Below are 25,396 nucleotides of genomic sequence, written 5' to 3'. Positions count from 1 at the left end.
GAATAAAAAGTGATTGTGGAACCTAAGAAGGTTCTCTGATGGAATTAAACAGACACTTTCAGTCGTTGATAATCTAGGACAGTTTTTGAAGCATCAGTTCACAGATGGTTTCTAAAGAACTGAAGGATAAGAAGTTCTCTGAAGATCCTCGAAAGATTCTCATACACTGTTAAAAATAAACTATTCTTTTCAAGCATTTAAAGGAACCTTTCAGTGAACAGTTGCAAAAAGAACCATATTTTTTTTTTGTCTTAGAATGAAGAACATTCTAAAAATCCACTATAAAGAACCTTTTGTGCGATGAAAAGGTTCTATGGATGTTAAATGTTCTTCATGGAACCACTGATGCCAATTTAACAACAGCAAAAAAGGACCTTAGAACCAATAGGAGTGCATGAAACTAACACTATGATGCTGTTTGAACATTTAGGATGTTCATGAGCTGTCAAACATGCATATGCCCAGTTTAATGTCTTTAATAGATAATCACCTCCGTCCCTGAAATTCGAGCCCTAACCGCAGATCTGTTCCTCTGTCCTGGAGGATACTGTTACACCTTTACTTTTTGGTGAAGAAGCAGGACAGATCCAGTGTGGGAGGGCTGTTACACTCGACCCAACCATGGAAACAGAACTGATCTCGACTGAAACTCTCTGAGGAAGATTACACGCAAATAAAAGTACTCACTTGTTTTTGTCGCTCATGTTGCCTGTATTGTGCGGGTTCTCTTCTGCCAGAGACCCTGTTTCTTCCCCTTCACGCTGAGTTAAAAGTGCGTCCGGGCTTCACAAACACTTTCAAAATACGCGCAAGTGCAAATTCGCTCCAAGTTCAGCGTGTCTGGATGCGTAAAAGCAGGAACACATTCAGAGACTCGCTTCTGTTTTATCTGGAGCCAGAGATATTTCACTGCTGCGTCTGCTAACTACGATACATTCAGCCACCCCAGCAGTCATAACGCAACAGGCTCACGAACTCTCTCTGTCCCGTCGGAAAACACTCCACGTTGCGCGTAAACCTGCCCGCGTCGCGTCGCGGTTCTCAGCGCTCGTCTTGAGTCTTGTTCCATATTTAAAGATCTCGCCCTCCTCCAGCGTGACGCAGCAGTGGGAGGATGAGGCGCGAGAGGTCACGCGTGTGAGATGCAACAGCGAATACCTGCATCCTCACACAAACACACATGAAAAACACTCAACTTTAGGCTTAGAGATTTTTTTTAAAAAATTGTATATGCTGTGAAACATTACTTTAGCAACTAATTCCTAATAGTCAAAATAATACATAATATTAGCCTATAATAAAATAGTCAATACTAGTTACTAGAGCTTTAAGGTTGGAAATATTCAATCAATACTCAGTAATAGTATGACTTACGTACGCTAACTAAATCAATATTATATTATATTATTTGATTAGTATTGTTATTACATAATATATAACCATATGCACTGTTTCCAAAGATGGCTTCGGGAGTCATGCGAAGTGTAATTACTGATATACACACTACACACACACACACACACACACACACGTATACATATACCTAGTATACATATACCTAGTATACATATATAGACACACATTACACACAATATAAATTACTTTTCCTTGAACGAATATATTTGCAAAACAATGATGCCCCTTAAAGGTAAATGTGATTCCTAAACACACAGACACTGAAATATGAAGTATTTGGTATTGTAGACTTGTTCAACATTTAGCAGAATGTTCTAAAACGTTTAGACAAAAATCCAGGAATGCCATCCAGTTCAAGTTTCAAGATTATGTTTTTGGTAAGAAAAAGTTGTTTTGTACTTAAAAATCCTAAGAAATGATTGTCAATGCCTCAGTTCTTTAGCATTTTTGACAAGAATAATTCTAGGAATAGTGTTTTTTTACTGTTCCTTAAGGCCTGTAGAACTACGCCACCAACTGGGCGTTCAGGAGTATAACCACACACCTGTGCACATCACAGTAACCCTCATTATATACTCACTCACCATCATGCTTGTCCAGCACACAGGCTTGAAATGACAGGAGAAAGAGAGTAAATGATGATTCATTTCATTTTGGGTAAACAATTCCCTTAAAGCCAGACAAAGAATCCTTTGATTTAAGGCACAATGGTTGAATATATACACACTACCATTCAAAAGTTGAGGGGGTGCAGTAAGTAAAAGTTTAAAATAATACTTTTATTCAGCAAGGGTGCATTAAATTGATCAAATAATGTTATAATGTTACAAAAAATTATATTTCAAATAAATGCTGTTCTCTTAGCACAACTATTTTAACATTGATAATAATCAGAAATGTTTCTTGAGAATCAAATCAGCATAATATGTTTTCTGAAGGATCATGTGACACTGAAGACTGGAGTAATGATGCTGAAAATTCAGCTTTGATCACAGTAATAAATTACATTTTAATATATTTATTCAAATACGAAACAGTTATTTTAAATTGAAAAACTTTCACAATATTACTGTTTAATGCATTTTTGATCAAGTAAATGGAGCCTTGATTAGCATGAGATCATTCTTTGTTCTTTAGAAGAAGAAAAAAAGTAATAGAAATAAAAGTGAGAAATAAAAGTGATCATTAATATTATTATTTAATTCATAAAGCATAAAAGTAAAAACAAAATGTACATAAAAACATTGATAAGTGCTAAATTGACACTACGGTTTCATAGTTTCGAAATGTTAAAAAATAGACAATGTTAAATTATTCTGTCCATCAAGCAACATTTCTCATCATAATCACAGGGAGCTCAGAAATTCTTTTACCTGGAAAAACAAAAAACAAAAAAAAGAATCAACTTTTAAACAGAAACTGTCCTCATATTTTACTTTATTGCATGTGATGCGTGCATGCATGAAAAGAAAGTGTGTGTGTGTGTGTGTGTGTGTGTGTGTGTGTGTGTGTGGGTGGGAGGGACTCTAGACTAGAGTATTAATCATGTATAACATGCATTTTCTACAGTACATAATGGTCCCTGTATTGCACCCTCATCATAAGACGCAACTTTAGTTCTGCCACATTTGAAAAACACACAGACTTGCACTCAACACATGCTCTGGGTGATAGACTACAATCATGTAAGAATGTCATAATGAGGGTGAGTAAACGATGACGAAATTCACTTTTGAAGTCATTTTTACATGTAAAAACATATTCATAGTGACAACTCAACTGAAGTGTGTGTCTGTGTGTGTTGTACCTTCTCAATCATATCCGCACACTTGACCTTGTTGTTTTTAAAATCATCATCAACATCCAGAGTAAGAACCGGCACTTCCTTCAGATACTCAAAGTCCATACTGCACACATACACACAATGAGGGTAACATTATAGATTTATATATATTTATCCATTTTGTATCATCTCGCTATATTTTACATCCTTAAAAAGTGAATATATAAAACATATAAATATAAAATAATAAATGTAATTCTCTCTCACACACACAACTAGTTTATTTGATCAGTAATATAGTAAAAGTAGTAACATTGTGAAATATTATTACAATTTAAAAAAAAAAATTCTATTTGAATATATGTTAAAATGTAATTTATTCCTGTGATCAAAGCTGAATTTTCAGCATCAGTGTCACATTCTAATATGCAGATTTGGTGCTTAATTATTAGTGGTGCTCAATTATTAATAGTTCTTATTATTAGTGTTAAAAACATTTTGATGCTTTATATTTTGTGGAATTTTTGATGCGTAGAAAGTTTTTTTGAGCTTAGAATTATAAGGTTCTATCTCCACTTTTGGTCGAAATTGAGTTTTTGATATTATCTGATTAATAAAGGTGTTTATTAATGCCTGTGTGGTGTTATTTAAAAAAAAAAAAAAATTTGTTAGTAGTTATTAATTAAATAAAAAGGTTCCATCTCTCAATTGCCAGCTTTTTTAGTTAAACTACGTGAGTGCCTTGGGATATTTTGTTTTTTACCTCTCATTTATGGAACGAGCACCAGTAGCTACGCATTTATACCCCTGGACCATATCCAGTTAGCTTGTTTTGGAAGAATACATGTTAAAATGTATTCAAATAGAAAACAGTTATTTTAAACAATATTAATAATTCAACATTTTACTGTATTTTTGATCAAATAAATACAGCCTTGGTGGGCAGAAGAGACTTTTCAATAACAAAAAAAAAGAAAAAGAAAGGATAATTATTCAAAAAAATTTGACCTGTGGTAAGTGTGTGTGAGTGTGTGTACTTGTACAACTATCTTTGTGAGGACCAATTTGAGTTTTAGACCATTGGAGTGAGGAGGACAAAGAGAGTAAAGTGAGGATATTTTGGCCGGTCCTCACTTTCTGAGAGCCCTTTAAAGGCCTGTTTGAGGGTCAAGACTTGGTTTTAGGGATAAGGTTATAATTAGGTTAAGAGTCGGTTTAGGGTAAGGCTTCGGGTTAGGCACTTAGTTGTGATGGGTAAGTTTAGGGTAAGCGGCTAGAGATTGCATTATCAATGAATGTCCTCATAAAGATAGATGTACAAGAATGTGTGTGTGTGTGACACTAATGTCTCGTGTTTGATACCTCATAGTCCTGTGCTGTAACCAGCACTCATGTTTATAGTGCAGTTTCTCCAGATATTCCAGTGGAATTCCCTGTTCCTCATCTCTTCCCCTCAAATGCAATCGCTCCAAACACCTCTGAAACACAAAAATCGCATGGTTTTGTCTTTTTCACAGTAAAGCAGACTCACATTACACACTTTCATCACCCCGTCTGGGTGAGTGTTCATACCTCTGGTTTCGCCCGTAGGTAAATGATGCCGTCCAGCTCAATGTGCTTCCCAAACTGCTTATGCAGCCAGCTGTGCCAGTCCTGATAGATCGCCCACTCGGTTTCATTCACACACTCACTCTCGTAGAGGTTAGAGGCAAAGATGTACCTGCAACACACCAATCATAGTGATTAAAACAAAAAGCCGATTAGTTGATACTTTGTGACATAATAATGGTTGTATAACAATCACAGACTCAGATGCATGTGTCTGGTTTGCCCCACGGATGTTAGCGGCCTTACTCTGTCATTTACCTGTCGCTGTAGACCGATCTCTCGAAGAACTGCACAGGATTCTCCGCCTCTCGGAGTTTCCCATTGGAGGATTTGATCTGCGAGCGGATGCGGCTCATGCAGGCGTAGCTCTGGAAGGTGTACGCCCAGCGCTCGGGCTTCTCGTACATCATCTGCAACACGTTTCCTCCACTCTTCTGAGAGGTGGTCAACTCCTGAAACAAACACATGCACGTTATATCGGTGCACATTTGTGGGTATACATCTAATATTTGTGCTTCAAATTCTGAACTGAGATAGATCAAATTACAATTAAATAATCATAATTAAATGAATCAGTTTGGTTATAATTACTGATCAATGTTATGGCTGATAGGCTGATTTATATATATATATATATATATACATATATATCATCTCAGGCATAACATTGATCAGTAATTATAACCAAACTGATAAATTATCATTATTTACACTACAGGTAAAAAAAAAAAAAAAATTATTAAGATTTTTTATGTTTTAGAAAGAAGTCTTGCTCAAAAACAGTAATATTGTGAAATATTATATTACAATTTAAAATAACCATTTTCTGTTTGAATATATTTTAAAATGCAATTTATTCATTTGATGCAAAGCTGAATGTGTCATATGCCTTCTAATTTTTTATGTCATAACATAAAAATTCTCAGACAGAATCGAATGATAACAACACATAATAAATATATATTACACCCAGCACAAAACACTAGTCCAAAACCTATATCAGAACACTCTAAATTACTATTACTACTGTACACAAAACAAAATAAAATATGTCCTGGGATGTAACATTATACTATAGGGGTAATGGATTTTTAAAGTCATCTTTTATAGTGTGAATAATCTGTCACAGAAAGTAGGGGACAGAAGCATTTGCAGACAAACCTGCTAAAATAGGTTTAAGTGACACTTCAGTATTGGGTCAAATGCCATTAATGTCCACGGTGAGTCATAGAAACATCCATTAACATAAAGACCAGCATCTAGACACGTTTGAAACAGAGAGAGCGAAAGAGACAAGGACCCTCCTCCAACTCTCCGACTGAAAACATGAATTCAATTAAGATGTAATTGACTTAACACTATATTTATCAGTAGTAGTAAGTGTGTGAGAAGGCATCTGTTCTGGTTGAGTGCTCAGCTGTTGAGGAGTCGGACTCAACCATCTGCCAGTGTTTGCCGGAGCCGGATTACACGCCTATTTTTCATACATGTCATAAACATGCAACGGACAGTGACCACACACAATATTTGGACACTTAAAGGCACAATTTATGTCTGAATGTCATAACATTAGACAACAAAACATCGAACCAAGTGGCAAAACTACTTTTAGCTAAATGTTGTGTTTTAAACATGTGTTTGTTCTCTTTCTTTAAAACAAATGCCACTTGTTTTGACGTTTTGTTATCTAAAGCCAAGACAAGTGTGCATATTTTCAGGGTGAATTGATGGTCTAAAGTAGGTTACTTACTATAGCAGTTTTTTTTTTATCAATGGCAATCTATATTTCTTAGTTATAATTGTATTTTTATATTACCTTATACAATAATGTATATTTCTTACTGTACCTCATGATCGTTGTGATGAGTTTGTACATTGCACCACCTAGCGATGGGTTCCGGTACTATCTCCCATTCTCTGTCATGCTCCTCCAACAGGCGAACAAAAGTGGATTTACCCGCCGCTAGAACAGGACAATAACAGATAAAACATCATATTTAAAGAATACGACTGGAATAAACAACATAAACGTCATATACAACAGTCAAATAACCACTCAGAACCTGCGCTTTTAGGCAGAAACTACATGTTTAACGAATATTCACAATCACAACCCAACTTTCGCTACACGATTCTTAGATTTTAACAGTGCACTTTTTTGTTAATTTTTAAGAGAGCCAAAGTCGAAATATACACACAAATAAATATTTAATGTGACTAGAAAACTCATAGCCGGAAGTGTTCGCCAATGTCAATGTCGTTTTGAAAGCGTATAAATATTTATAAACATAAAATGTATTTTTCTTCACAAGTCAGACCACTAAGTTCACAATCTATGCAAGCTCATGTATAAGTTATCAAAAAAAATGGATTTGTAGCATTCAATAGTTATGTCCAGTCCAGCGATTAAGTATGATTTACAGTATGTACAAATACAATGAATGACTTACCAATGTTGCCTTCAACTGAGATGCGTTTCAGTCTTTTCTCCAGACTGTCATCCAGAGGACTGGGACAAACTCTTTTGGCTGTTGGAGACATTTTATTTTGTATCCAGCAATGCAGAAATGTGCATTAACACTCTCAGTCTCTGTTCAGTTACAGTCAGTCAGTAAGTTACCCGGAAAACAGGCGGGACGTTAAATTCTGGCGCTCAAACGGCAGAGCTTTCCACCGGAAACAGCTGCTTTCAAACCACATCATGTGCTTGACATAACACTGGGTTTTTTTGTTTTTGTTTTAAACGACAAAAACGACATTCATTATAAAAATACGCATTTTCACCTGAGAACGAATAACTGTAAAAAAAAGAAAAAAAAAGTAAAAAAAAAAAGAAAAAAGAAATATATATATATATATTTTTAAATATAAAGACTACCTGAACAACACTGTTGATTCCTGTGCATATATACATACAAATACATAAAAATATATAAAAATATAAAAATCACAAAATAAATAAATACAACGTGTTTAGAGAAGGGTTTTATTTGCTCTAGTATGTACAGCAAAAATATCATAACATCAGTTAGTGATATCGTTTTATTAATGTAAACTACAACAATATCAGGAAATCGTTTTAAAGGGATTGTTCGCCCAAAAAATTAAAATGTTGTCATTATTCACTCACTCTCATGTTGTTCCAGACCTGAATGAGTTTCTTTCTTCTGCTGGACACAAAAATATATTTAGTAAAAATGTTGACTTCCATAGTAGGGGGGAAAAACCAGAAAGTGATGGTCTGGTTACCAACATTCTTCAAAATATCATTTTTTGTGTTTAACAAGAAAAAACGCACACAGGTTTGGACCAACTTGAGGGTGAGTAAATTATGACAATTTTCATTTTTTGGAGTGAACTATCCCTTTAATGTCTGAGGCAGCTCGCATATTTACACATCTAATCTACCCTAACTATTTTACAATTCAGGGAAAATATATTCTCATTTCAGTGACAAAAATCTCTCTATAAATACTTCAAATATGTCCAATATTAATATTAATCAGCAGCTGGCACTTTTACACTACGGCATAGTTCAAAACCGTTAGAATTAAAATGATTACATTCGTGAAACAATATGAATTCTTCAACTTCAAAATGTCCAAAGCAACAAATCTTAAACTAACAAACGGATTTCTAACACACAATTATAAAAGTGGTAGTAGAAGAACAGAGATGAAAAAAGGGTTAAAATGGAAGTAGAGAAGAAAATTCCAGTCACACACTAACTTCATTTCTCAGTATCAAACCCTAACAACTCAAAAGACCAAACCATAACGCGAAATTCACCCGACACACTGAATATTTCAGAACTGTTCTGACTGCATGTACAAGTGTATTTCAAATGGGTTTCATGCAAAGGAAACGCATCAAAGTCTGGCAACCGAATGCAAAACTTAAACTTCAATGGTGGTTACTTGTGCAAAACAAATGTCTTATCAGACGCTAAGAGCCGTTATCATACATTTTTGTTTCTCTGACGCACGGCATAAGATCCCATCCAACAAAGTAGCAACTCCAGCATGCACAATTCATATTTCGGTATTCAAAACACAGCTAAAATAAACCTTCATAGTGACCGATATTAAATCCACAGATCTCAGAAAGAGATCATGAACGAACAAGCTCGATAAATCTCTGATATAAACAATTTTGTCATATGAATAAGGACAAATAACAAGAGCTTCTTTGCATAGGAAAATATCCATTTAACTCTATCTTTCTGTTGTCAGCATTACAGCCCTGAAGATTCAAACACCCTTTAAACATTCACACTAGCCGAAGTGAGCCAATCACCCATTGGCTGCTTTAACATGGCACAGGCACCATGCTAACACGTACTAAGTTCAATTCTCATGGGTTAAAATCCCTCCCGTTCAGTGACCAAACTAAACAATGTGAAGGACTTGAGAAACTAAAAATCATATTTAGCCATTTCACCCAGGCATCATGTTGTCATCCACTGCCACACATCAGGTGAACAGGACTGATTCATCTACAGATATTAGTGTTGTGCGGATCCTGCACTTTCTCTACGCTAGGCCTAGCAGTGTTGTGTGGTTAAAATCATCTGTACAAAGCAAAAGAGAGACGGGAGAGTCAGAAGAGAGAGCAGGATCATTTTTTTCTTCATTCTTAACTTCTTCTTTTCTCAGTTTATCTGTCTTTTGTTGTGAGTTTCTCAATGAGCTCTTGAAGAGGCGCCAGCTCCTTACGGTCGATCAAGTTAAACTCCTGAAAACAGACAAAATAAGCACCGTTTATTTTAAATTCAGGAACATCAAAACTACAATCAAGTTCAGAAGTTTGGAGTCTAAGATTTTTTTAATAATTTACAAAACTTCTGCTCACCAAAACTGCATTTATTTGATAAAAAATACAGTAAAAACAGCAATATTGTGTGAAACTGTTTTCTATGCGAATATATTTTATAATGTAATTTATTCCTGTGATCAAAGCTGAATTTTCAGCATCATTACTCCAGTCTTCAGTGTCACATGATCCTTCAGAAATCATTCTAATATGATGATTTGATGCTCAAGAAACATTTCTCATTTTTATTATCAATGTTGAAAACAGTTGTGCTGCATTCTGTAACATTATAAATTCATTTACTGATTACTGATTCACTTTTGATAAATTTGATTTAAAGTATTAATTTCTTTCAAAAAAATAAAAACAAACTCAAAAACTAAGCAACTCTTTTACATGTATCACTTAAGTAAACTATAATTTTACTACCAACTACGTCATGCCATATAAATTCAAATTTGAGCGGCTCTCACTACAGTTAGATAAGCAATGCAACAGCTAAAACATACACATTTCTAACCATCATAAAACTGTTCTTAAAAAATAAATGAGCTGTATTTAGAGGTGCTTAGTGTTCAAAGCTGTTGTAAAACAGACCATATACACACACAGAGGTAACTCCATATCATTTGAAAACTATATTTATACAGCAAGTTGCTTAAAATGTACAAAGCCTACAATCAGACTATTAGTCCTGTCATTTTAAGCCAAAATGGGGGTCAACCTTGAACGAATTGCAACAGAAGCAAACTCAACTGATTTTGTATCCTCAAAGGCTGGTTTAAAGCACTTCTTCCTGCCTCTATGTATTAATGCTCATGGGTATCCTAAATGGGTTCCATTCAGACCTTAACATTAAGTATTTTACTGTTATATGTCAACAAGATTGAACAAGACATTTTCCCCTGGCTATACCCAATGTTTAGATCTGTTGTGGTATTTATGCAAATTAGCACATACGTAATTAGATTATGCACCGTTTGTCCATGTTAACACACAATTTATAATACAATTTTTGTTTGTCTTGATGTAAGTAATCAACTCAGTAATTTTCATGGTGATATCTAAAGGTTACAATGTTTACCCTATTCACGTGAGAAAAAGAATGAATAGGCGTATGAATCGGCTTTTTCTAAACTTTCCCCTAATGGGATTCTTCTGGGCTTTTCTTCCCCTTACTCAGGACATATTGAGGATACAAAATCAGTTGAGTTTGCTTCTGTTGCAATTTGCTATATATTGGACTATATAGCAATGTTTACATCCACCTATTTTTATGTGCATTTTGGGATATCGCATCAAAAAACTGTGGACGGAAAATGCGCATAAATTCTAAAATGCGCATAATGCTCGTCTGAGTCAGATAATGTTTTTATCTGATAAGAAAACACGCGCATAAAGTACGATGGAAACTCATTAACCGAATAAACTCCTCGATACGCATTAAAAAAAGAAACGGGACGAAATAACTGGACTAATCAGCGGAAACAATCTTTTTGCACCGCATCTGAAATGCTGTTTTGGTTGTTCTGACCTGAGCAAAGTCTGTCATCAAAGTGGTTCGGTAGAATTACCTTCCAGAACTCTTTTACACGTCTGTGTTCCCAAACATTATATTATTATATACAGTGGCTTCTCCTACTTTTCTTAGTGATATTCAGTTTATCAGGAAATTATGATTTTGCTCTTTTTGACTCACTGGACAGAAACGGTGCTTTATTTGCAAATGTTTTATGTGATATTCCAATCTGGCGCACAAGTTAAATTCGCAATTTTGGGCGGAAACTTAGATTTTGATTGGCAGTGAAATGGTTCATTTGGATTTTTAACTGATATCTTTTGTCATACTGTAGTTGTTGCCATATAAAAAAAAGCTGTAAGTCACTTTAGGCCGTGATTTTGACTCTGAACAGCCTCTTTCATCATTTTAGGATGTTTATAATAAGTATAAAACAGTGACAGCACCTGTACAAAGAAGATGAAGTGTTTGAAAGACGTGTTGAGGTGAGCTTCCTCCTGAAGCTGCATGACCGCGTCAAAGTGCTGATGATATATATGGGCATAAACTCTGAACAAACGCTTCAGAATAGTCTTGGCCACAGACATGAAGTTCTTGGGGAAAGGAACACCTGGAAATGGATAAAGTTCACATTAACTTTGTGCAAAAACAATTAGTTGAAATACTGATACATAAGTTTAAATACACAAGTAATTCCACCATTTATATGGCTAAGTATGGCTACTGCTAACATGTGCAGTGTGAATGTCTACAGGGTACCTATTTTAGAAGGAAAGAGGGTCTCTTCATCCAGCTGGTCTTGAACCCATGTCATCAGATAGTCAATGTACTTGGGAGCAGAGCACTTGATAGGCTTCTTAATGTTGGTCCCGTCTGCCCAATGATACTCGTATCTAAAGGAAAGGAGATTGGTGAAGCAGCAGAGACGGACCCAGTCATTCCTCACTGTCCAAACACACTCACTTTGGTCCCGCGGACATGACGGGGCAGCTGTCCTCCGAGCAGAAATCTGTGATGGTGCCGTACAGCATGTTAATCTGGTTAAAGAAATCCACCGCTGTGGAAACAACCAAACAAAAACATGCAACTTCATTTTTTTCACCATAATTTATCTGCAATGCATCATCAGAATTGTTTAAATGAATGTGATGTTATTTCCATCAATAGTTGCATCAATTTTTGGTCGAGAGCTTGTATTGGCAATGCAAGAGTCCAGCACTCTGTAAAGTCTCCTCCAGCACATCCCAAACACTTTCAGTGAGTTTAGGATCTGAACTCAGAGGAGCCGATTCATGTGTGGAAATGATTCTTCATGCTCCTCACAACCATTCTTTCACAATCTGAGCCTGATGAATCTTGACATTATCATCCTGGAATATGAACATGATGTGTCTTCATATATGGTGGTTTAAGAAATGAAAAGCTACACACTCCATCAGTTAGGGTTAGAAGAACTGTTGCCAAACATATAACATGTAGAAACATAATTATCACTGCGATAATGATCCAATCATAGACTCTTAAGCACTTGCCTATTGAAACCTATTTTGGCCAGGCAGTGTATATTAATGCTAAGACTTATAAATGATCTTACTTGGTTGAATTATAAATTGGTATCAGTACAGACACAAACTAAATACATTATGAATGTGACATAAATTTTGAAACAACTTTTCACTCTAATTGTTACACTGATCTTACAAATTTTTCTATACCAATGTTACAAATTGCAAAAGAATGCAAAAGAGCAGCATTTTTAGTATTAGTCTCAGACTGCGGGCTCGTACTGTATGTGTGTGTGTGTGTGTAATACATGTTGGGGGAGGTGTGTTAGTAATTCAGCAATGTACACAACGTCTCTCGAGACTGACTAGGAGATCGGTCAAGACAGGATGGGTCAGGCTGGGTGTCATCAATAGGTCAAGGGTCAAAGCTTTTAAGAAAAAAATTAGAAAAGCAAACGAACACAGAGAGAGAAACATCTGCAGTAACAAAACACACTAGAAACAGAAGAAACGATTCAATTTGAGGATGTGTGTGAGGGCATAATTAATAAATATGACATCACTCTTGACTCTTACTGTTGACAGCCACCCATTCATTCAGATCTTCTCCGTCAGGAAGCATGACGGCCATGCGCAGGTTCCCACTTCCCAGCGTGGCTTCAGCGTGTTTGAGCAGCTCATACTGATGAGAACCTTCTGGAATATTCTTCTTCGGCTTAAACGTCTTAGACGAACGATTCCCGCTGGAGGAGATGGAACAAAAAAAGGCAATTAATGAATGTCGAAATAGGCTATAGGTGTGTATGTGTGTGTGTTACATATTTCTCATCTTAAGACACAGACATGCAGTTTATCTGGTTCCAATCGAATGAATACACACGCCAATCAGCATTTTTTATCATTCAAATCTCAAAGCAACACAATGGGAATGACATCACATGTCCGTGCTTGCTCTTAACTTCTCTTAAATCACATGCTTCCGACGAACCATCACAAGAGCTTCAGGAAATTTTCCAAATGCAGTCATTCTCAGCTGTTTTGAGGAAACTGGTTTTCTTATGATAAACTTCTCCAATGGCTCCAGACAACCTTATCAGTAAATTAAATTTCAGATGCATCATAACAAACAAGATCCTTCCAGGACTGAGATTGAGACGTACTGCATTTGAGATTTCCTCACTCTCTTACTAAAGATGTAAACATGTTCTTTAAAGTAATTACAGAGAAAGCAAATACACCGCCTTCCCTCCCAAAAAGATATGATTAGATTGAATTAAACAGCATTTCTGGCGGATAAAACACATTAACTTCTTGTTTACACTCATAAGGAGATTCATATGACAGTTGCAGCATCATGCACTGCCTGATAATAACAATTCAAACTGCATTGCATTTCAAGCTATTTCATCAAATGCTCTGCTTCTCAACATATTTTCAGAGGATGTTTTCCAACTTTGAATGCATCACAGGCTCTGGACACAATGCAACTCTCTGACCTCTGAAACAAGTGACAAGACACACAACGTGCTTTTTGAACAGCACAGTGTGAAACAAACATGCATTACATAAGATCTGCCCCCCTTCAGCCCAGCACATCAGAGAGGCAAGAAACCGGTGCCAATGTGCCAGAATTGGGTTAATCTCGATGCTGAGGCATTCGCGTGAAAAAAGATCACATTTTAGCACAGCTGTCAGGATGAAATACTGACACATTAAACGATCAACACGCGCAGAACTGAAGTCAGATCGGTCCAATAAAACTCAAACAGCTCTTTAGCAAGACAAGCTAAAGGAGTAAATTGGTATTACGCTATAAATAATCATCTCAATCATAGTCAAACTCACAATAAGAAGCTCATCTTGTCCTGTCTGCCCGGTTCAGAGTTCTGCTGCTGGTCCCGGTTCGAGGTTCTGGTTCGTGTAGTGCAGAGACACCTGCAACAAACTTGCCACCGCCGCTGTAGATGCTCTCGTCTGATTTGTAGATCTGTAAGTCACGTCATTTTAGAGTTTAAACAGGGTGGATTCCGACATATGTTTTGGAGATCTGTGTTTACGCCAACCACAACATATCGCGATGGTTCGCATCGCTGACGTCAGCCTTTTTTCCGATTGTGAGTTTATTTTTTATTTCAACATATTTTTTATTCAATGTTATTGTTTATATAATGTTATTGTTTCAAAGATTGATTATTTAAACCGGTAGACTAGTTAGTCGTCAGATAGATTATTCCAGACACACAATCCCTTACACATTTCAAGGGTATATTAGATAAATTAGAGCTGGTTTTATCTATATACAGGATATCTCTATATATCTCTGTATTGTGTTTTTGGCCTGTCTTTAACACTTTTTGTTGTGGCTTGATCTCATAACCATGTAGCCTGTATTATTATTATCATTAAATATTTAGAAGTTTTTACACAACTTTAATATAGTTTTAAGTCAAATAATAATATACAATAATAATAATAATATATAGCTGCAAGTATCAATTAACAGGGTTCAAATGGTTTAAGACCCGTCCGACATCTATGCTGTTGGGGTCTAGGCTGACCCGAAATGTAGGGCTGACACCAGAACACATGCACAATGGAGAAACATACACACAGAAATTAAAGGGTTGAACTATAACACTTAATACACATTAAGCATGCTTACACACACATTTTGTTGTAAATAGACATTGATAAATAAATGACAGGTAACAAAATGCTTACTTCAAGTCTCCTCTACATAACACCATTTTCAGGTTTCATTGTAATAATAGGTGGCATAATTGTAAAAACTGATACCTCGGTACAAAAGCTGAAATGGTAACCTTTAACAAATTCACAATTTTCACACACACAAATACACACACGCAAACACTTTTTTGTTGCAGATAAAGATGTTTGAAATAAATGAAAGGTATGCTTAGTTCTCCCATTTATAACACTATTTTCAGGTCTCACTGTTGTCATATGTGATATAATTGCAAGTACTGAAGTACAAATGACGAGGTAAACTTTGACAAAATTTGATTTGGAATGATATTATAATGATTATATAATGTCTAAATATGAATCCAAAAGCAAAACCTATTAGTGAGCAGAATGAGCCAATGAGTGGTCCTCCGTGTAATTATAATGTTATAATGGCAATTTCCGGGAATTTGCCACAGGAATATAGTCATTTTCACCTTTTTAACTGTTATAGAGGCAACTGGGAATCACACTTCAAAAAAAAAAAAAAAAAAACCTTTTGTTAAACTTTTGATAAGTAATTTATTTCAAAATATAAATGTTTCCAATAAGGTCAAAACGACAACATAAAATATGGCACCTCAGATTACATATTTTTCAGAGTTTTCACGTGAACCACATTCACAGCCGAAGCACAACCAAAACAATGTTCTTCCGCAATACGTATACAGTTTTATTTAAATGGCCTAAAGTTTCATCGTGTCGCTTTAAAGAGCAGCATAGAAAAGGCTATCTTTTACTGCACACAACATCAATATATCATTTTTTAACTAATAATGAACTACTCAAACTGTTTTTCCCGTTGTTAACCAGATTGGTCCTATAATATGTGAGTAAAATCAGTTTTATATTTCATTCATACATGACAACATAAAATACTTCATTATTCAGTCTTAATTGCAGTACAGAGACACTCTGTGTTAAAAAAACACACACACACAAAAAAACACATGAAACCATGATTGTGTGTTTAGCAGACTTATTTGTCTACTGTTGAGACTTAATTTAATATAGGATCTATGTTTTTAAGAGTATTAACAGTCAACATCGATAACTTTAAAATATATATGGCTTACATATTAAAATGAATCATTCTTGCAATCTAGGTATAACAATAATAATAAAAGATTTTAAGATTTTAAAAGATCAAGATTTTTTAGGGTGACCAGGCAACTGTGGATATAATTGATATTCCTGATATGGAGGAGGATCTGATGAGTCAGACTGATGAGAAACTGAAGGACCAAATTGACCAGGAGGACCAACGTAACTAGGAGGAGCAAACTGATCCAGTGGTCCAGGGAAAGCAGGAGCAGGACTCAGAGGAGGTCCGTAGTAGCCGGAGGCACCAAACTGACCAGGTGGGGCAGATGGAGGCACATAAAGTGGGCTGGGGTTCACATTGCCTCCTGGTGGTTGATTCCAGACTCCAAAATCACTGTTTGTAGCACTTTTTGCACCTGGTACAGACTGAAGAGGAAGAACCACTACTGGGAATTTGATCTCCGGGTCTGAGGCAAACGGCACATCCAGGTAAACCTAGACACAAAGCACACATATTAAAACAAGAAAGTTATTAATATCTGTGTAGAACACACAGTGATGCCAATCTAATGTATTTGTTCACTTTGCTTTAGATGCTGAAACTCACCCTGAGTCTGTACTCAACATTGATGACCTTACAGTTTAGGATAGAGATGGTAAGGCTGGGAGGAATGGACAGCACTTTTGTGACCTTGTTCTTTGAGTTCGGCTCAATGGTTTCTCCTTCCTCTTTGACAAGGTCATGTTTGTGAATTTTTCTCCTTCCTTTGGCGAAAAAACTGTGTTTTTCGTAAAGACAGTATTTTGGCTTGATTGCACGGGATGAATTGTTCTGAACTTCAGTCAAAACTTTCAAGCCCTCTCCTGTAGTGAGACACAGTAAGACACAATTAGGTAAATTGAACTTATACTTGATAAAATATCACAAGAAACTATAACTATAATCCTCTTAATTCAGAATCATGTTACATATAAAAATACACAATTAAAAATGTATATAGAAAACTGTACGGATAACATTATGATTGTGTGCAGAGCTTGACATTAACACCCACCATATCGATTTTTAGCTACATATCAATACCGAAATATCTGAAACGCTTCCGATACTCATTTTCTACAGTAGATACACGATACCAGCTGCGTTTTCTCTATCTCTCATCTCTCCGACAGCGAGTGACACACAAACCCTCCTCCCCTCACTCACTTATTGGTTTAATTTGCTCCTGATGAATATTGTTGGTGTTACAAGGCTTCAATTTCGGGGTGGGATTGTGCGTATTGCGCATAATTTTACTCATTCCCGCAGATTTTGTGCTCACACCCAAAGTGTGGCACATAAAGCCGCATCTCAGTATAGAATTGAGTTATTTTTCACGGCTTATTGCAGTAAAAACAATAAAATACACACAAAATAATGGTAAAATGCTGGTCTTGGTGAGTAGTCACAACACAGTCTGTTATGTTTTAAGTGAACATAAACAGTTGAGAAAGAAAACGCATATGTAACAGTAAAATGGATTTCCTTGCGTCAGGTCTTAAAGTGACAGCAGCCTAATAAACCTGCTGCCAAATTAAAGGGATACTCCACTTTTTTGGGAAATATGCTCATTTTACGACTCCCCCAGAGTTAAACAGGTGAGACTTACCGTTTTCGAATCCATTCAGCCGAACTCCGGGTCTGGCGGTACCACTTTTAGCATAGCTTAGCATAGATCATTGAATCGGACAGGACCATTAGCATCTCTCTCAAAAAAATGACCAAAGAGTTTCGATATTTTTCCTTTGCTGCCGTACCATGAGTCCAGCAGGTGTAATGATATGACGCAGCGCCTGAAAATAGTCCCCAGCTCACGTGACCGGGACTAAGTTTGTCTAACCTATTAGACCTATTTTCAGGCGCTGCGTCATATCATTACGCCTGCTGGACTCATGGTACGGCAGCAAAGTTTCTTGATTATTACGCAGGAATGAGAGTATAGTTCCTAGCCATATCAGCCTAGAAAATCGCAACTTTTCATTTTACGTCAGTCTTAGTACACGCTGTACCTACAGAAGAGTCAAGTTTTAAATCGAAACTCTTTGGTAATTTTTTTGAGAGAGATGCTAATGGTCCTGTCCGATTCAATGATCTATGCTAAGCTATTCTAAAAGTGGTACCGCCAGACCCGGAGATCGGCTGAATGGATTCGAAAACGGTAAAACTCAACTGTTTAACTCTGGGGGAGTTGTAAAATGAGCCTATTTCCAAAAAAAGTGGAGTATCCCTTTAAGAGATAATAATAAAAATATCTATATGGCAGTTTTTCCCTTTGGTATCGATGTCAAAATTGTGGCCAGTGAAAATGCTGAGTGGCTTTGGAAAACCACTAAACACAGTGGCTGGTAAGCAAAAAAGTTAATGTCAAGCCCTGATTATGTATACATTTTGTACAAACCCTGTAAATTATAATTTCCACAACAAGTCTATGAAGCCCTGCATTGGGGGAAGAAAAAAACAAAACAAAAACAAGTAGAACCAGTTGTACAAGTGATGCGTGGGTTCTGATGGACTTATGGTGGAAATGTGTTATGAAATGTGTAACTTCCTTATCAATTATTACAATAGCTGATCTGAAAAGACCACATTTGTTGTCTTAATCTACTTGCTTACTTATGATTACACAGAGTAAACAAGAAAATCATGGAAATTGTCCATCCACCACTCACCTACTCCACAGAGCTGTTTGATATTTCCAATTTTATGTACATTTCATCTCCTTACAAAGATCCAGAAATGGTTGTGTCTACAAAAACTCAAACTTTGAGTTTATTGACAAATAGAAAACATGAACACTGCTGAGATGTTATAATAAGAACTATAATTTTACCGAGGTAGTATCCCATTTTCTCAGTGCTTATGTTCATGGAGACATTCCCAGAGGGGAAGAGTTTCATTTTTTTCTCTTTGCTTCCATACTGAGGCACCTAAACAAGACAAAACGTGTCAAACAGAGGTGACTGAACCCCAAAATATAGTAAAGGAATGTATAGTATAGATTAGAAAGACCGTACATGGGATTTTAGACATTATCTCACCATTAGTTCAGGACTGGACACAACATGACTGGAGACATAGTGAAACTCTGCTTTGGCTTTGCTAGAAACACGCATTGATCGGGATAATTTTGTCTCCAAAGTGTAGGCAATTTTTCCAATTGCACATTTGAAGGTTGGTGGGAAGTGTCTATAAGAAAATTATGCCATGTATAAATATAGAAATTCAACGGTGATTCGCACTCAGAATTCAGCGTTTGTCTGTTGTTTTATTTTACACAAGCGGAAAAGCGTGTGTAAATACAGAGTAATTGTACAGCAGAAAGTAAAGTCTTATTAAAGAGTTGAAAATCTTGAGAAAGGAAATATTGGCAAAAGTAAAATGTTCTATTTTATTAAAAGTACACTATGTAACTTTTGGCCCTCTGGCGGTTAAAAAACAAAACTGCTTCCATTTTGCAGAAGAACATTGTTTTGGTTGTGCTTCGGCGCTGTGTGACTGTAGATGAATATGGTTGTTCTACTGCTCATAAAACATTCACTACACATCTCCAAAAAGCCAAACTAATGTTGATTCTTGTTTTATTACGAGCTCTGTCGCGTTCTATTTTGCAGACTGACTCTGCTCTATTCAGTGTTTTTCTTTTTTTTCTTCTTTTTTACAGGAGATTCCCCGGAGGTTGGAGATTTAGCTGCTCCATGTCAACATTTCTCACTCGTCGTGAAAGCTCTGCCACTCCCACACCAGACACGCGTCAAAGTAGCCGGAGCAACTTTTCTTTATTTATGGATATGATGCACGCACGGACAAGTGACGCAAGTATGCAATTTTGCGCAAAAAGCATCCTTCTCAGTCTAAAATATGAACACTTATAACAGGCCTTATATCAGGCTTATAACAAGACTTATATAATTATCTTGCACAGTGCACCTTTAATTATATTTTAATACTTTAGAAATATATCTATATTGAATATGTGCTGTCAAGCCATTTAAAAAAAATATTATTAGGCCTAATATTCGAAAAAATATCCACCAAATCAAAGTTAGTGTGGCATAACCAACATAGGACATTTCTGGATATTCATTTGCATGTCTTCAATGTGCAAAGAAAGTTCTTTAGCAGCCTACTTTTAGCTTGATGATTACACTACTATACATTAAGTCATTTTGTTTGTTTGTTTATTTGAATATAAACCTTTAAAAAATATGAAAACATGAACCTACAAATTGCATTACTGAAAACAATATGAAAGATTACATTACTAAAATAAATGAAAATTAATGACTTGGTGCATTTGTTTTAATCTTTGTTCTTCAAATTATTGTATTTATATTATCTCGGGCATCCTTATGTTCATTGACCAACATACACACTTACTCATAACTTTACGAGATGCAACAAACAGACTTACTGTAGAGGCAACTGAAAGGTGAAAGGGTAACCATGATGGCCCGGTGCCACAACCGAAGAATCTAACAAGTCAAAAATCAAACCAAAGATCAGCACATTTTTCAGTTCTTTAAGCTCAAATGGCATTATTCATCTAAATTGCAAACAGACTTACATGGCTGTCCTGATGGATCTTTTAGCAACTCATGGTCATTACCTACAAGATCAAGTTACAACACAAAATAAAGCTGGTTAAATATGAGTTCTACAAACGTAAACACAAAAACTACAGCTGAAGTTCCTCCTACCATTTGTTTTGTTCTCCAAAACGAAAAACCTCTCCATGGAATAATACTTCTCCTTATCAGAGTAAACAACCGTGGTTTTGCCGTAATGCTCGCTCCAGGACACCTGTGCTTTACTTTTAATTTTTACACTGAGCGACTGCATTTGCGTGTCCTTTACTACATCCAGAAGGACTTGTCCCGATATAAAATCCCCGCTGGTGAAGGTATTGGTCTCATTGATAGGAGTGTAAATAACAGAAATGTTTTTCACAGTGAGAGACATCGTGTCTTCTGTTGTCAATATCCGCTTCTGACGTGTGGACTCAAAGGAATATCGTTTTATAGTAGTCAGGTAAGCAGGACAGGAGGAGGAGGAGTTGAAAAAAGGAGCCGTCAGTTCGGACACTTTCGTTTGATATGCCAAACGCCTCACCTTCAAAGTAGACGAGAATGCTGCTGTGGTCAGGGGGGGGGGGTGGACTGATTAGTGTAGTCCAGTTTCACTTCTCGTAGTCAGGGCAGGTGTTCAGTCCCTGTAAAAAAAACCTGTTCCAATTGGGTGGAGTATTTATGATATTTCCTCATGCTGTATGTCCAAACTAATAGACCTTATTCAGAGCAGCGCCATGGCAGGTATGAAAGCGAGGATGTGAGGGATAGACTGGCATCCGCTGTAAAAAGCTGTATAAATTTTCCACAACTCATATTGTCTGGAGTTTTTCTTGGAAAGGTTTTTTTTTTTTTTTTTTTTTTTTTTTTTTGCAGTGTTTCGTCAGAAGAACAATCCAAAAACACATTAAATAATAGTAGGCTACAACCCACTGAAGAGATGTAGGCTATGGCTGCGTCCGAAATCGCATACTTGCTACTTATTTTGAATAAGTAATTACTTCACGGCCGCTAAAAAAGTATGTTCTATGTGTGTAGTATGAATGTAATCCGGTCATAGGCTACTACATTCCCCATTCTCTCATTATCACGTGACCTACCTCCATAAACAAATCCTCAACCATGGCCTCATATGGGATTGTAAAGTGTCCATCATATGCACACTTATCTCGCCGGAGTAAGTAGATCATCCGGGTACTTTTTGCCTATACATTTTTATGCGTAGGCTACTGTGAATTTGGACATAGCCTACTTCTTTTGTCACATACTGTTTTTCACCAACTATGTAGTAGGGAAGTATTTGATTTCGGATGCTGCCAGTGTCTATCCCTGCTGTGAATATGGTCTATGGAACTGAAAATATTAGTGCATGCTCCTCAAATCGCAATTTGTTTAATGGATTATTTCGAAAAGGTAATAATACAATCTCAATGTTAAGCATAAACTGCAACAGTTCACATTTTCAAAACAATGCATAGTTTGTAATATAACTCATCTGAGCTGTATAGCTTGATAGATCATAGGCATTCAGACAAATAAGGATTAGGGTATCGTTTGAATGTTATCGATTTAAAATATTTTCTGTAGATTACTGATGATTTATGACATTGTTATGGCAGGTGGGTGTACAGAAGTTAAGATACTGAAGCTGCATAACTCTGCTGGGGGAAAAAACAACTAAAACCAGCCTAGGCTGGTTGGCTGATCTTAACTAGTTTAAACCTAAAGTAGCTGGTTTAAGCTGGTCTCCCAGGCTGGCCAAGTTGGTGTTCAGCTGGTATTCAGCTGGATTTTAGCTGGTCTCCCAACAAACAAACAAAAAGGGGCCAAATCCCCTCTAAACCCAGTCTGAGAGCTTATGCTGGTTTTAGCTGTTTGTTTTTTTTCAACTGGGTATAAGTTCAACCTGACTCTGCACCTACAAAAGAGGAAAGCCGCTCTACCTGACACGTGTCACATGCTCCCAGGAAAGTCATAACGCTGCATCTCAGTGATGAGGATGAATTTGAGGTGATGACGGTCCAACTGATAACTCATAGCTCAAAGAACACACTGGAAAGGATGGCCCTCTGCAAAGTTTGTGCAATACCATCAAGCACTGATGGCCAAAGAAGATTCAGAGTGTGCCAATGCCACTAAAACCCTTCTTTCCTTTCCGAGATGAGCTCACTACTAAGGGTGGAATCATCATGAACGCAGTAATTCCTCAAAGCCTACAGAGTGAGTGTCTAAATCTAGCACAAGGACCATGCAGGAACTGAAGCGACTAAATGCAGAGCATGTGATGCTGTTTTCTGGTTGACAATGACAGGACATTGACAACTTTGTGCAGTCTTTCAGCAAATGCAATGCTCTGAAACCCTGATCAACAAAAGGAGCCTGCCTTGGTCTGTAGTTGCTATTGACATATTTGACTGGAACAGCCAACAGTACCTAGTGCTGGTAGATTCTTATTCCAGGTGGTTTGAAAATAACCCACTCAGGACTTTGTCATCTCAAAATGCCATTAACAAACTAAAGAGCCAAGAGTAAAAGGCCATGATAAGATTGGAGTTGTAAAGAGCCCCCTCACCAAGCCCAGATCTTAGTGGAGTCAAAGGGTAAAGCACACCGGAGGAATCGCAGACATACTTCCTGTAAGAACCATTCCCACACCAAACACAAACTGATCTGGAACATTGAGTCTAAAGATGCACGACATTCCCAAGAAAACATTCCAGCTGAGCCAACTGCTCAAAAGCTACCATATCATACAAGATATGGCCGGATTTCCAAGCCCAATCTTAAGTGCACTAAGTATAGATGTTGTGGAAAATCTGATTTAAAGAATGTGTTATTGCAAGGAGTAATTCTGATTTTTCATTATTATTTTCAATTTCAGTTTTGCATTAGCCTACATGGATGTTATATAAATGTTTGTGAAATTGCAATGCTTTTTACTGGAGGAAATATAGAATTCAGGGAAAGATAACTGATGATTTATGACATGTTATGGTGTACAGTGGGTGTGTCTATGGAAGTTAAGTTCATATATGGTCATTCCTGTCTCCTGGGTGTTCCCTGCGGAAAAACAAGTTATGATAGAGGAGTGATGCCGGCTCTCTCCATATAAAAGACAATGTTCAACAGCAAATGAAAGCCTCTGTCTGTAATAACTACATCGATTAGCTACGATTCCAATACAATTGAAGTCAAACATTTAGATATCAAACATGTTTATGTCTTTTTGGCAAACATTTCCTTGCAGCTGCCTGAATACCATGAACAGAAATCAGTAGCCTAAACTTACACAAGGAACTATTGCCTATGGTTTGAGGATGGCTTTAGGGTGAGTCAATTATGATGATTTTCATTTTTGGGTAAACTAACCCTAAAAGTTTTCACGCCCACTTTAAAACACCATAGAATATTTCTGCAGTGGTTTAGTTCTGATCGGGAGAGAAACCCAGAACTATAGGCTAGTTTTGGTCAAAATAGCCTACAATATGGTGGAAATATTTTCAAGACGGAAATTAAATCTGAGATATACGTTTTGTTAGTCTTGATGGAACGTCCAATGATAGGACACACTTGTGACAAACGTTCAAAGGTTATGGCCATTTGTCTAAAAAAAAAAGAAAAAGAAAGTTGTTTCGATCACTGTTGTAGGCCTACTGATTGGGGCAAGGCTTTCCACTAATAATACAATTCCTTACAATAACAATTATGGTTACATCGCTTTGCGTTAGGATTAATAATACAAATCCTAACAAAAACTGTATTAAAGTCGTGATGGAAACCAATTTTAAACACATAACTACTACTTCTTTACACTAGTTGTTCATAAACCAACAGACTGCGCAAATGCTGCTGCAGTTGATGCTCTTGAAGCGCCATATCATATTCAGTGACGCATTATTGGCTCCACCCACAATGCAACGCAGACAAGGGAACCTCCAAGACAAGAGGACCAAACGCTCTACTAAACAAAGCTGACATTACACCGATGATTATTTCATTCTGAGGACACCGATTCAGCGATATATTTTTTTTTACTCGACATATTTCCAAATAGACGGAATCCTGAGAGGTTTGGATTATCTCTTGATGTGTTGGTGCTTTCAGCCTCTATAACACCATACTAAGACCGAGGCGTCAGATAAACAACGCCGCATCAGCGTCCTTTCAGCAGTATTTTTATCCAGGACAATTTTATAACCAAAACTTCTGTGTGAAATTCTTGGCTGCCGATTGTTTGCTAACTTTATTACGCAATTTGTTTATTTGGCTGACATTACAGTCAGCTATTACTTTCCAGCCATTCTCCTCGTCGGGGAAAAAGCGACGCCCTCAGGCCGCCGGTGGTACTGCAGGTGCCGG

At 36.7% G+C, this 25,396-nt stretch overlaps 5 protein-coding genes across 6 annotated transcripts in view; 1 reads left to right on the top strand and 4 right to left on the bottom strand.

Moving 5' to 3' along the window:
- The window catches only part of slc4a4b (solute carrier family 4 member 4b), a 54,485-nt gene extending 53,397 nt beyond the window's left edge, over positions 1-1,088 (bottom strand). The window contains exon 1 of one of the 2 annotated variants that reach the window (XM_082140011.1): positions 688-1,088. In XM_082140011.1, the coding sequence (XP_081996137.1) occupies positions 688-704 (17 nt within the window). In that variant the 5' untranslated portion in view covers positions 705-1,088. The remainder of the gene's footprint in view (positions 1-687) is intronic. The other variant, XM_082140010.1, reaches the window with a different exon arrangement.
- Positions 1,089-2,595: 1,507 nt separating this feature from the next.
- Positions 2,596-7,496, bottom strand: dck (deoxycytidine kinase). The gene is made up of 7 exons (XM_082140025.1): positions 7,258-7,496; positions 6,655-6,770; positions 5,066-5,259; positions 4,772-4,919; positions 4,562-4,677; positions 3,224-3,323; positions 2,596-2,789 (listed from the first exon to the last, which is right to left on the bottom strand). Exons 1-7 carry the CDS (start codon positions 7,346-7,348, stop codon positions 2,763-2,765), a joined length of 792 nt encoding a protein of 263 aa, XP_081996151.1. The 5' UTR covers positions 7,349-7,496; the 3' UTR covers positions 2,596-2,762.
- A 281-nt stretch (positions 7,497-7,777) lies between these two features.
- Positions 7,778-14,642, bottom strand: mob1bb (MOB kinase activator 1Bb). Its single transcript, XM_082140031.1, has 6 exons — positions 14,489-14,642; positions 13,220-13,386; positions 12,102-12,195; positions 11,898-12,031; positions 11,585-11,748; positions 7,778-9,541 (listed from the first exon to the last, which is right to left on the bottom strand). Exons 1-6 carry the CDS (start codon positions 14,500-14,502, stop codon positions 9,464-9,466), a joined length of 651 nt encoding a protein of 216 aa, XP_081996157.1. The 5' UTR covers positions 14,503-14,642; the 3' UTR covers positions 7,778-9,463.
- Positions 14,643-15,885: 1,243 nt separating this feature from the next.
- LOC309476883 (arrestin domain-containing protein 3-like) lies at positions 15,886-21,599 on the bottom strand. The gene is made up of 7 exons (XM_082140024.1): positions 21,170-21,599; positions 21,037-21,078; positions 20,884-20,944; positions 19,511-19,658; positions 19,303-19,399; positions 17,040-17,296; positions 15,886-16,927 (listed from the first exon to the last, which is right to left on the bottom strand). Exons 1-7 carry the CDS (start codon positions 21,429-21,431, stop codon positions 16,535-16,537), a joined length of 1,260 nt encoding a protein of 419 aa, XP_081996150.1. The 5' UTR covers positions 21,432-21,599; the 3' UTR covers positions 15,886-16,534.
- A 3,351-nt stretch (positions 21,600-24,950) lies between these two features.
- cacfd1 (calcium channel flower domain containing 1) overlaps positions 24,951-25,396 on the top strand; it is a 9,218-nt gene continuing 8,772 nt past the window's right edge. The window contains exon 1 of the mRNA XM_082140067.1: positions 24,951-25,396. This exon is cut by the window's right edge and continues 157 nt beyond it. The gene's annotated coding sequence lies outside the window, so the exon portion shown is untranslated.

The sequence above is a fragment of the Leuciscus leuciscus genome, assembly GCF_965113295.1.
Source record: "Leuciscus leuciscus genome assembly, chromosome: 16".
Classification (NCBI taxonomy): Eukaryota; Metazoa; Chordata; class Actinopteri; order Cypriniformes; family Leuciscidae; genus Leuciscus; species Leuciscus leuciscus.
This window is presented reverse-complemented; position numbering and strand designations above follow the sequence as displayed.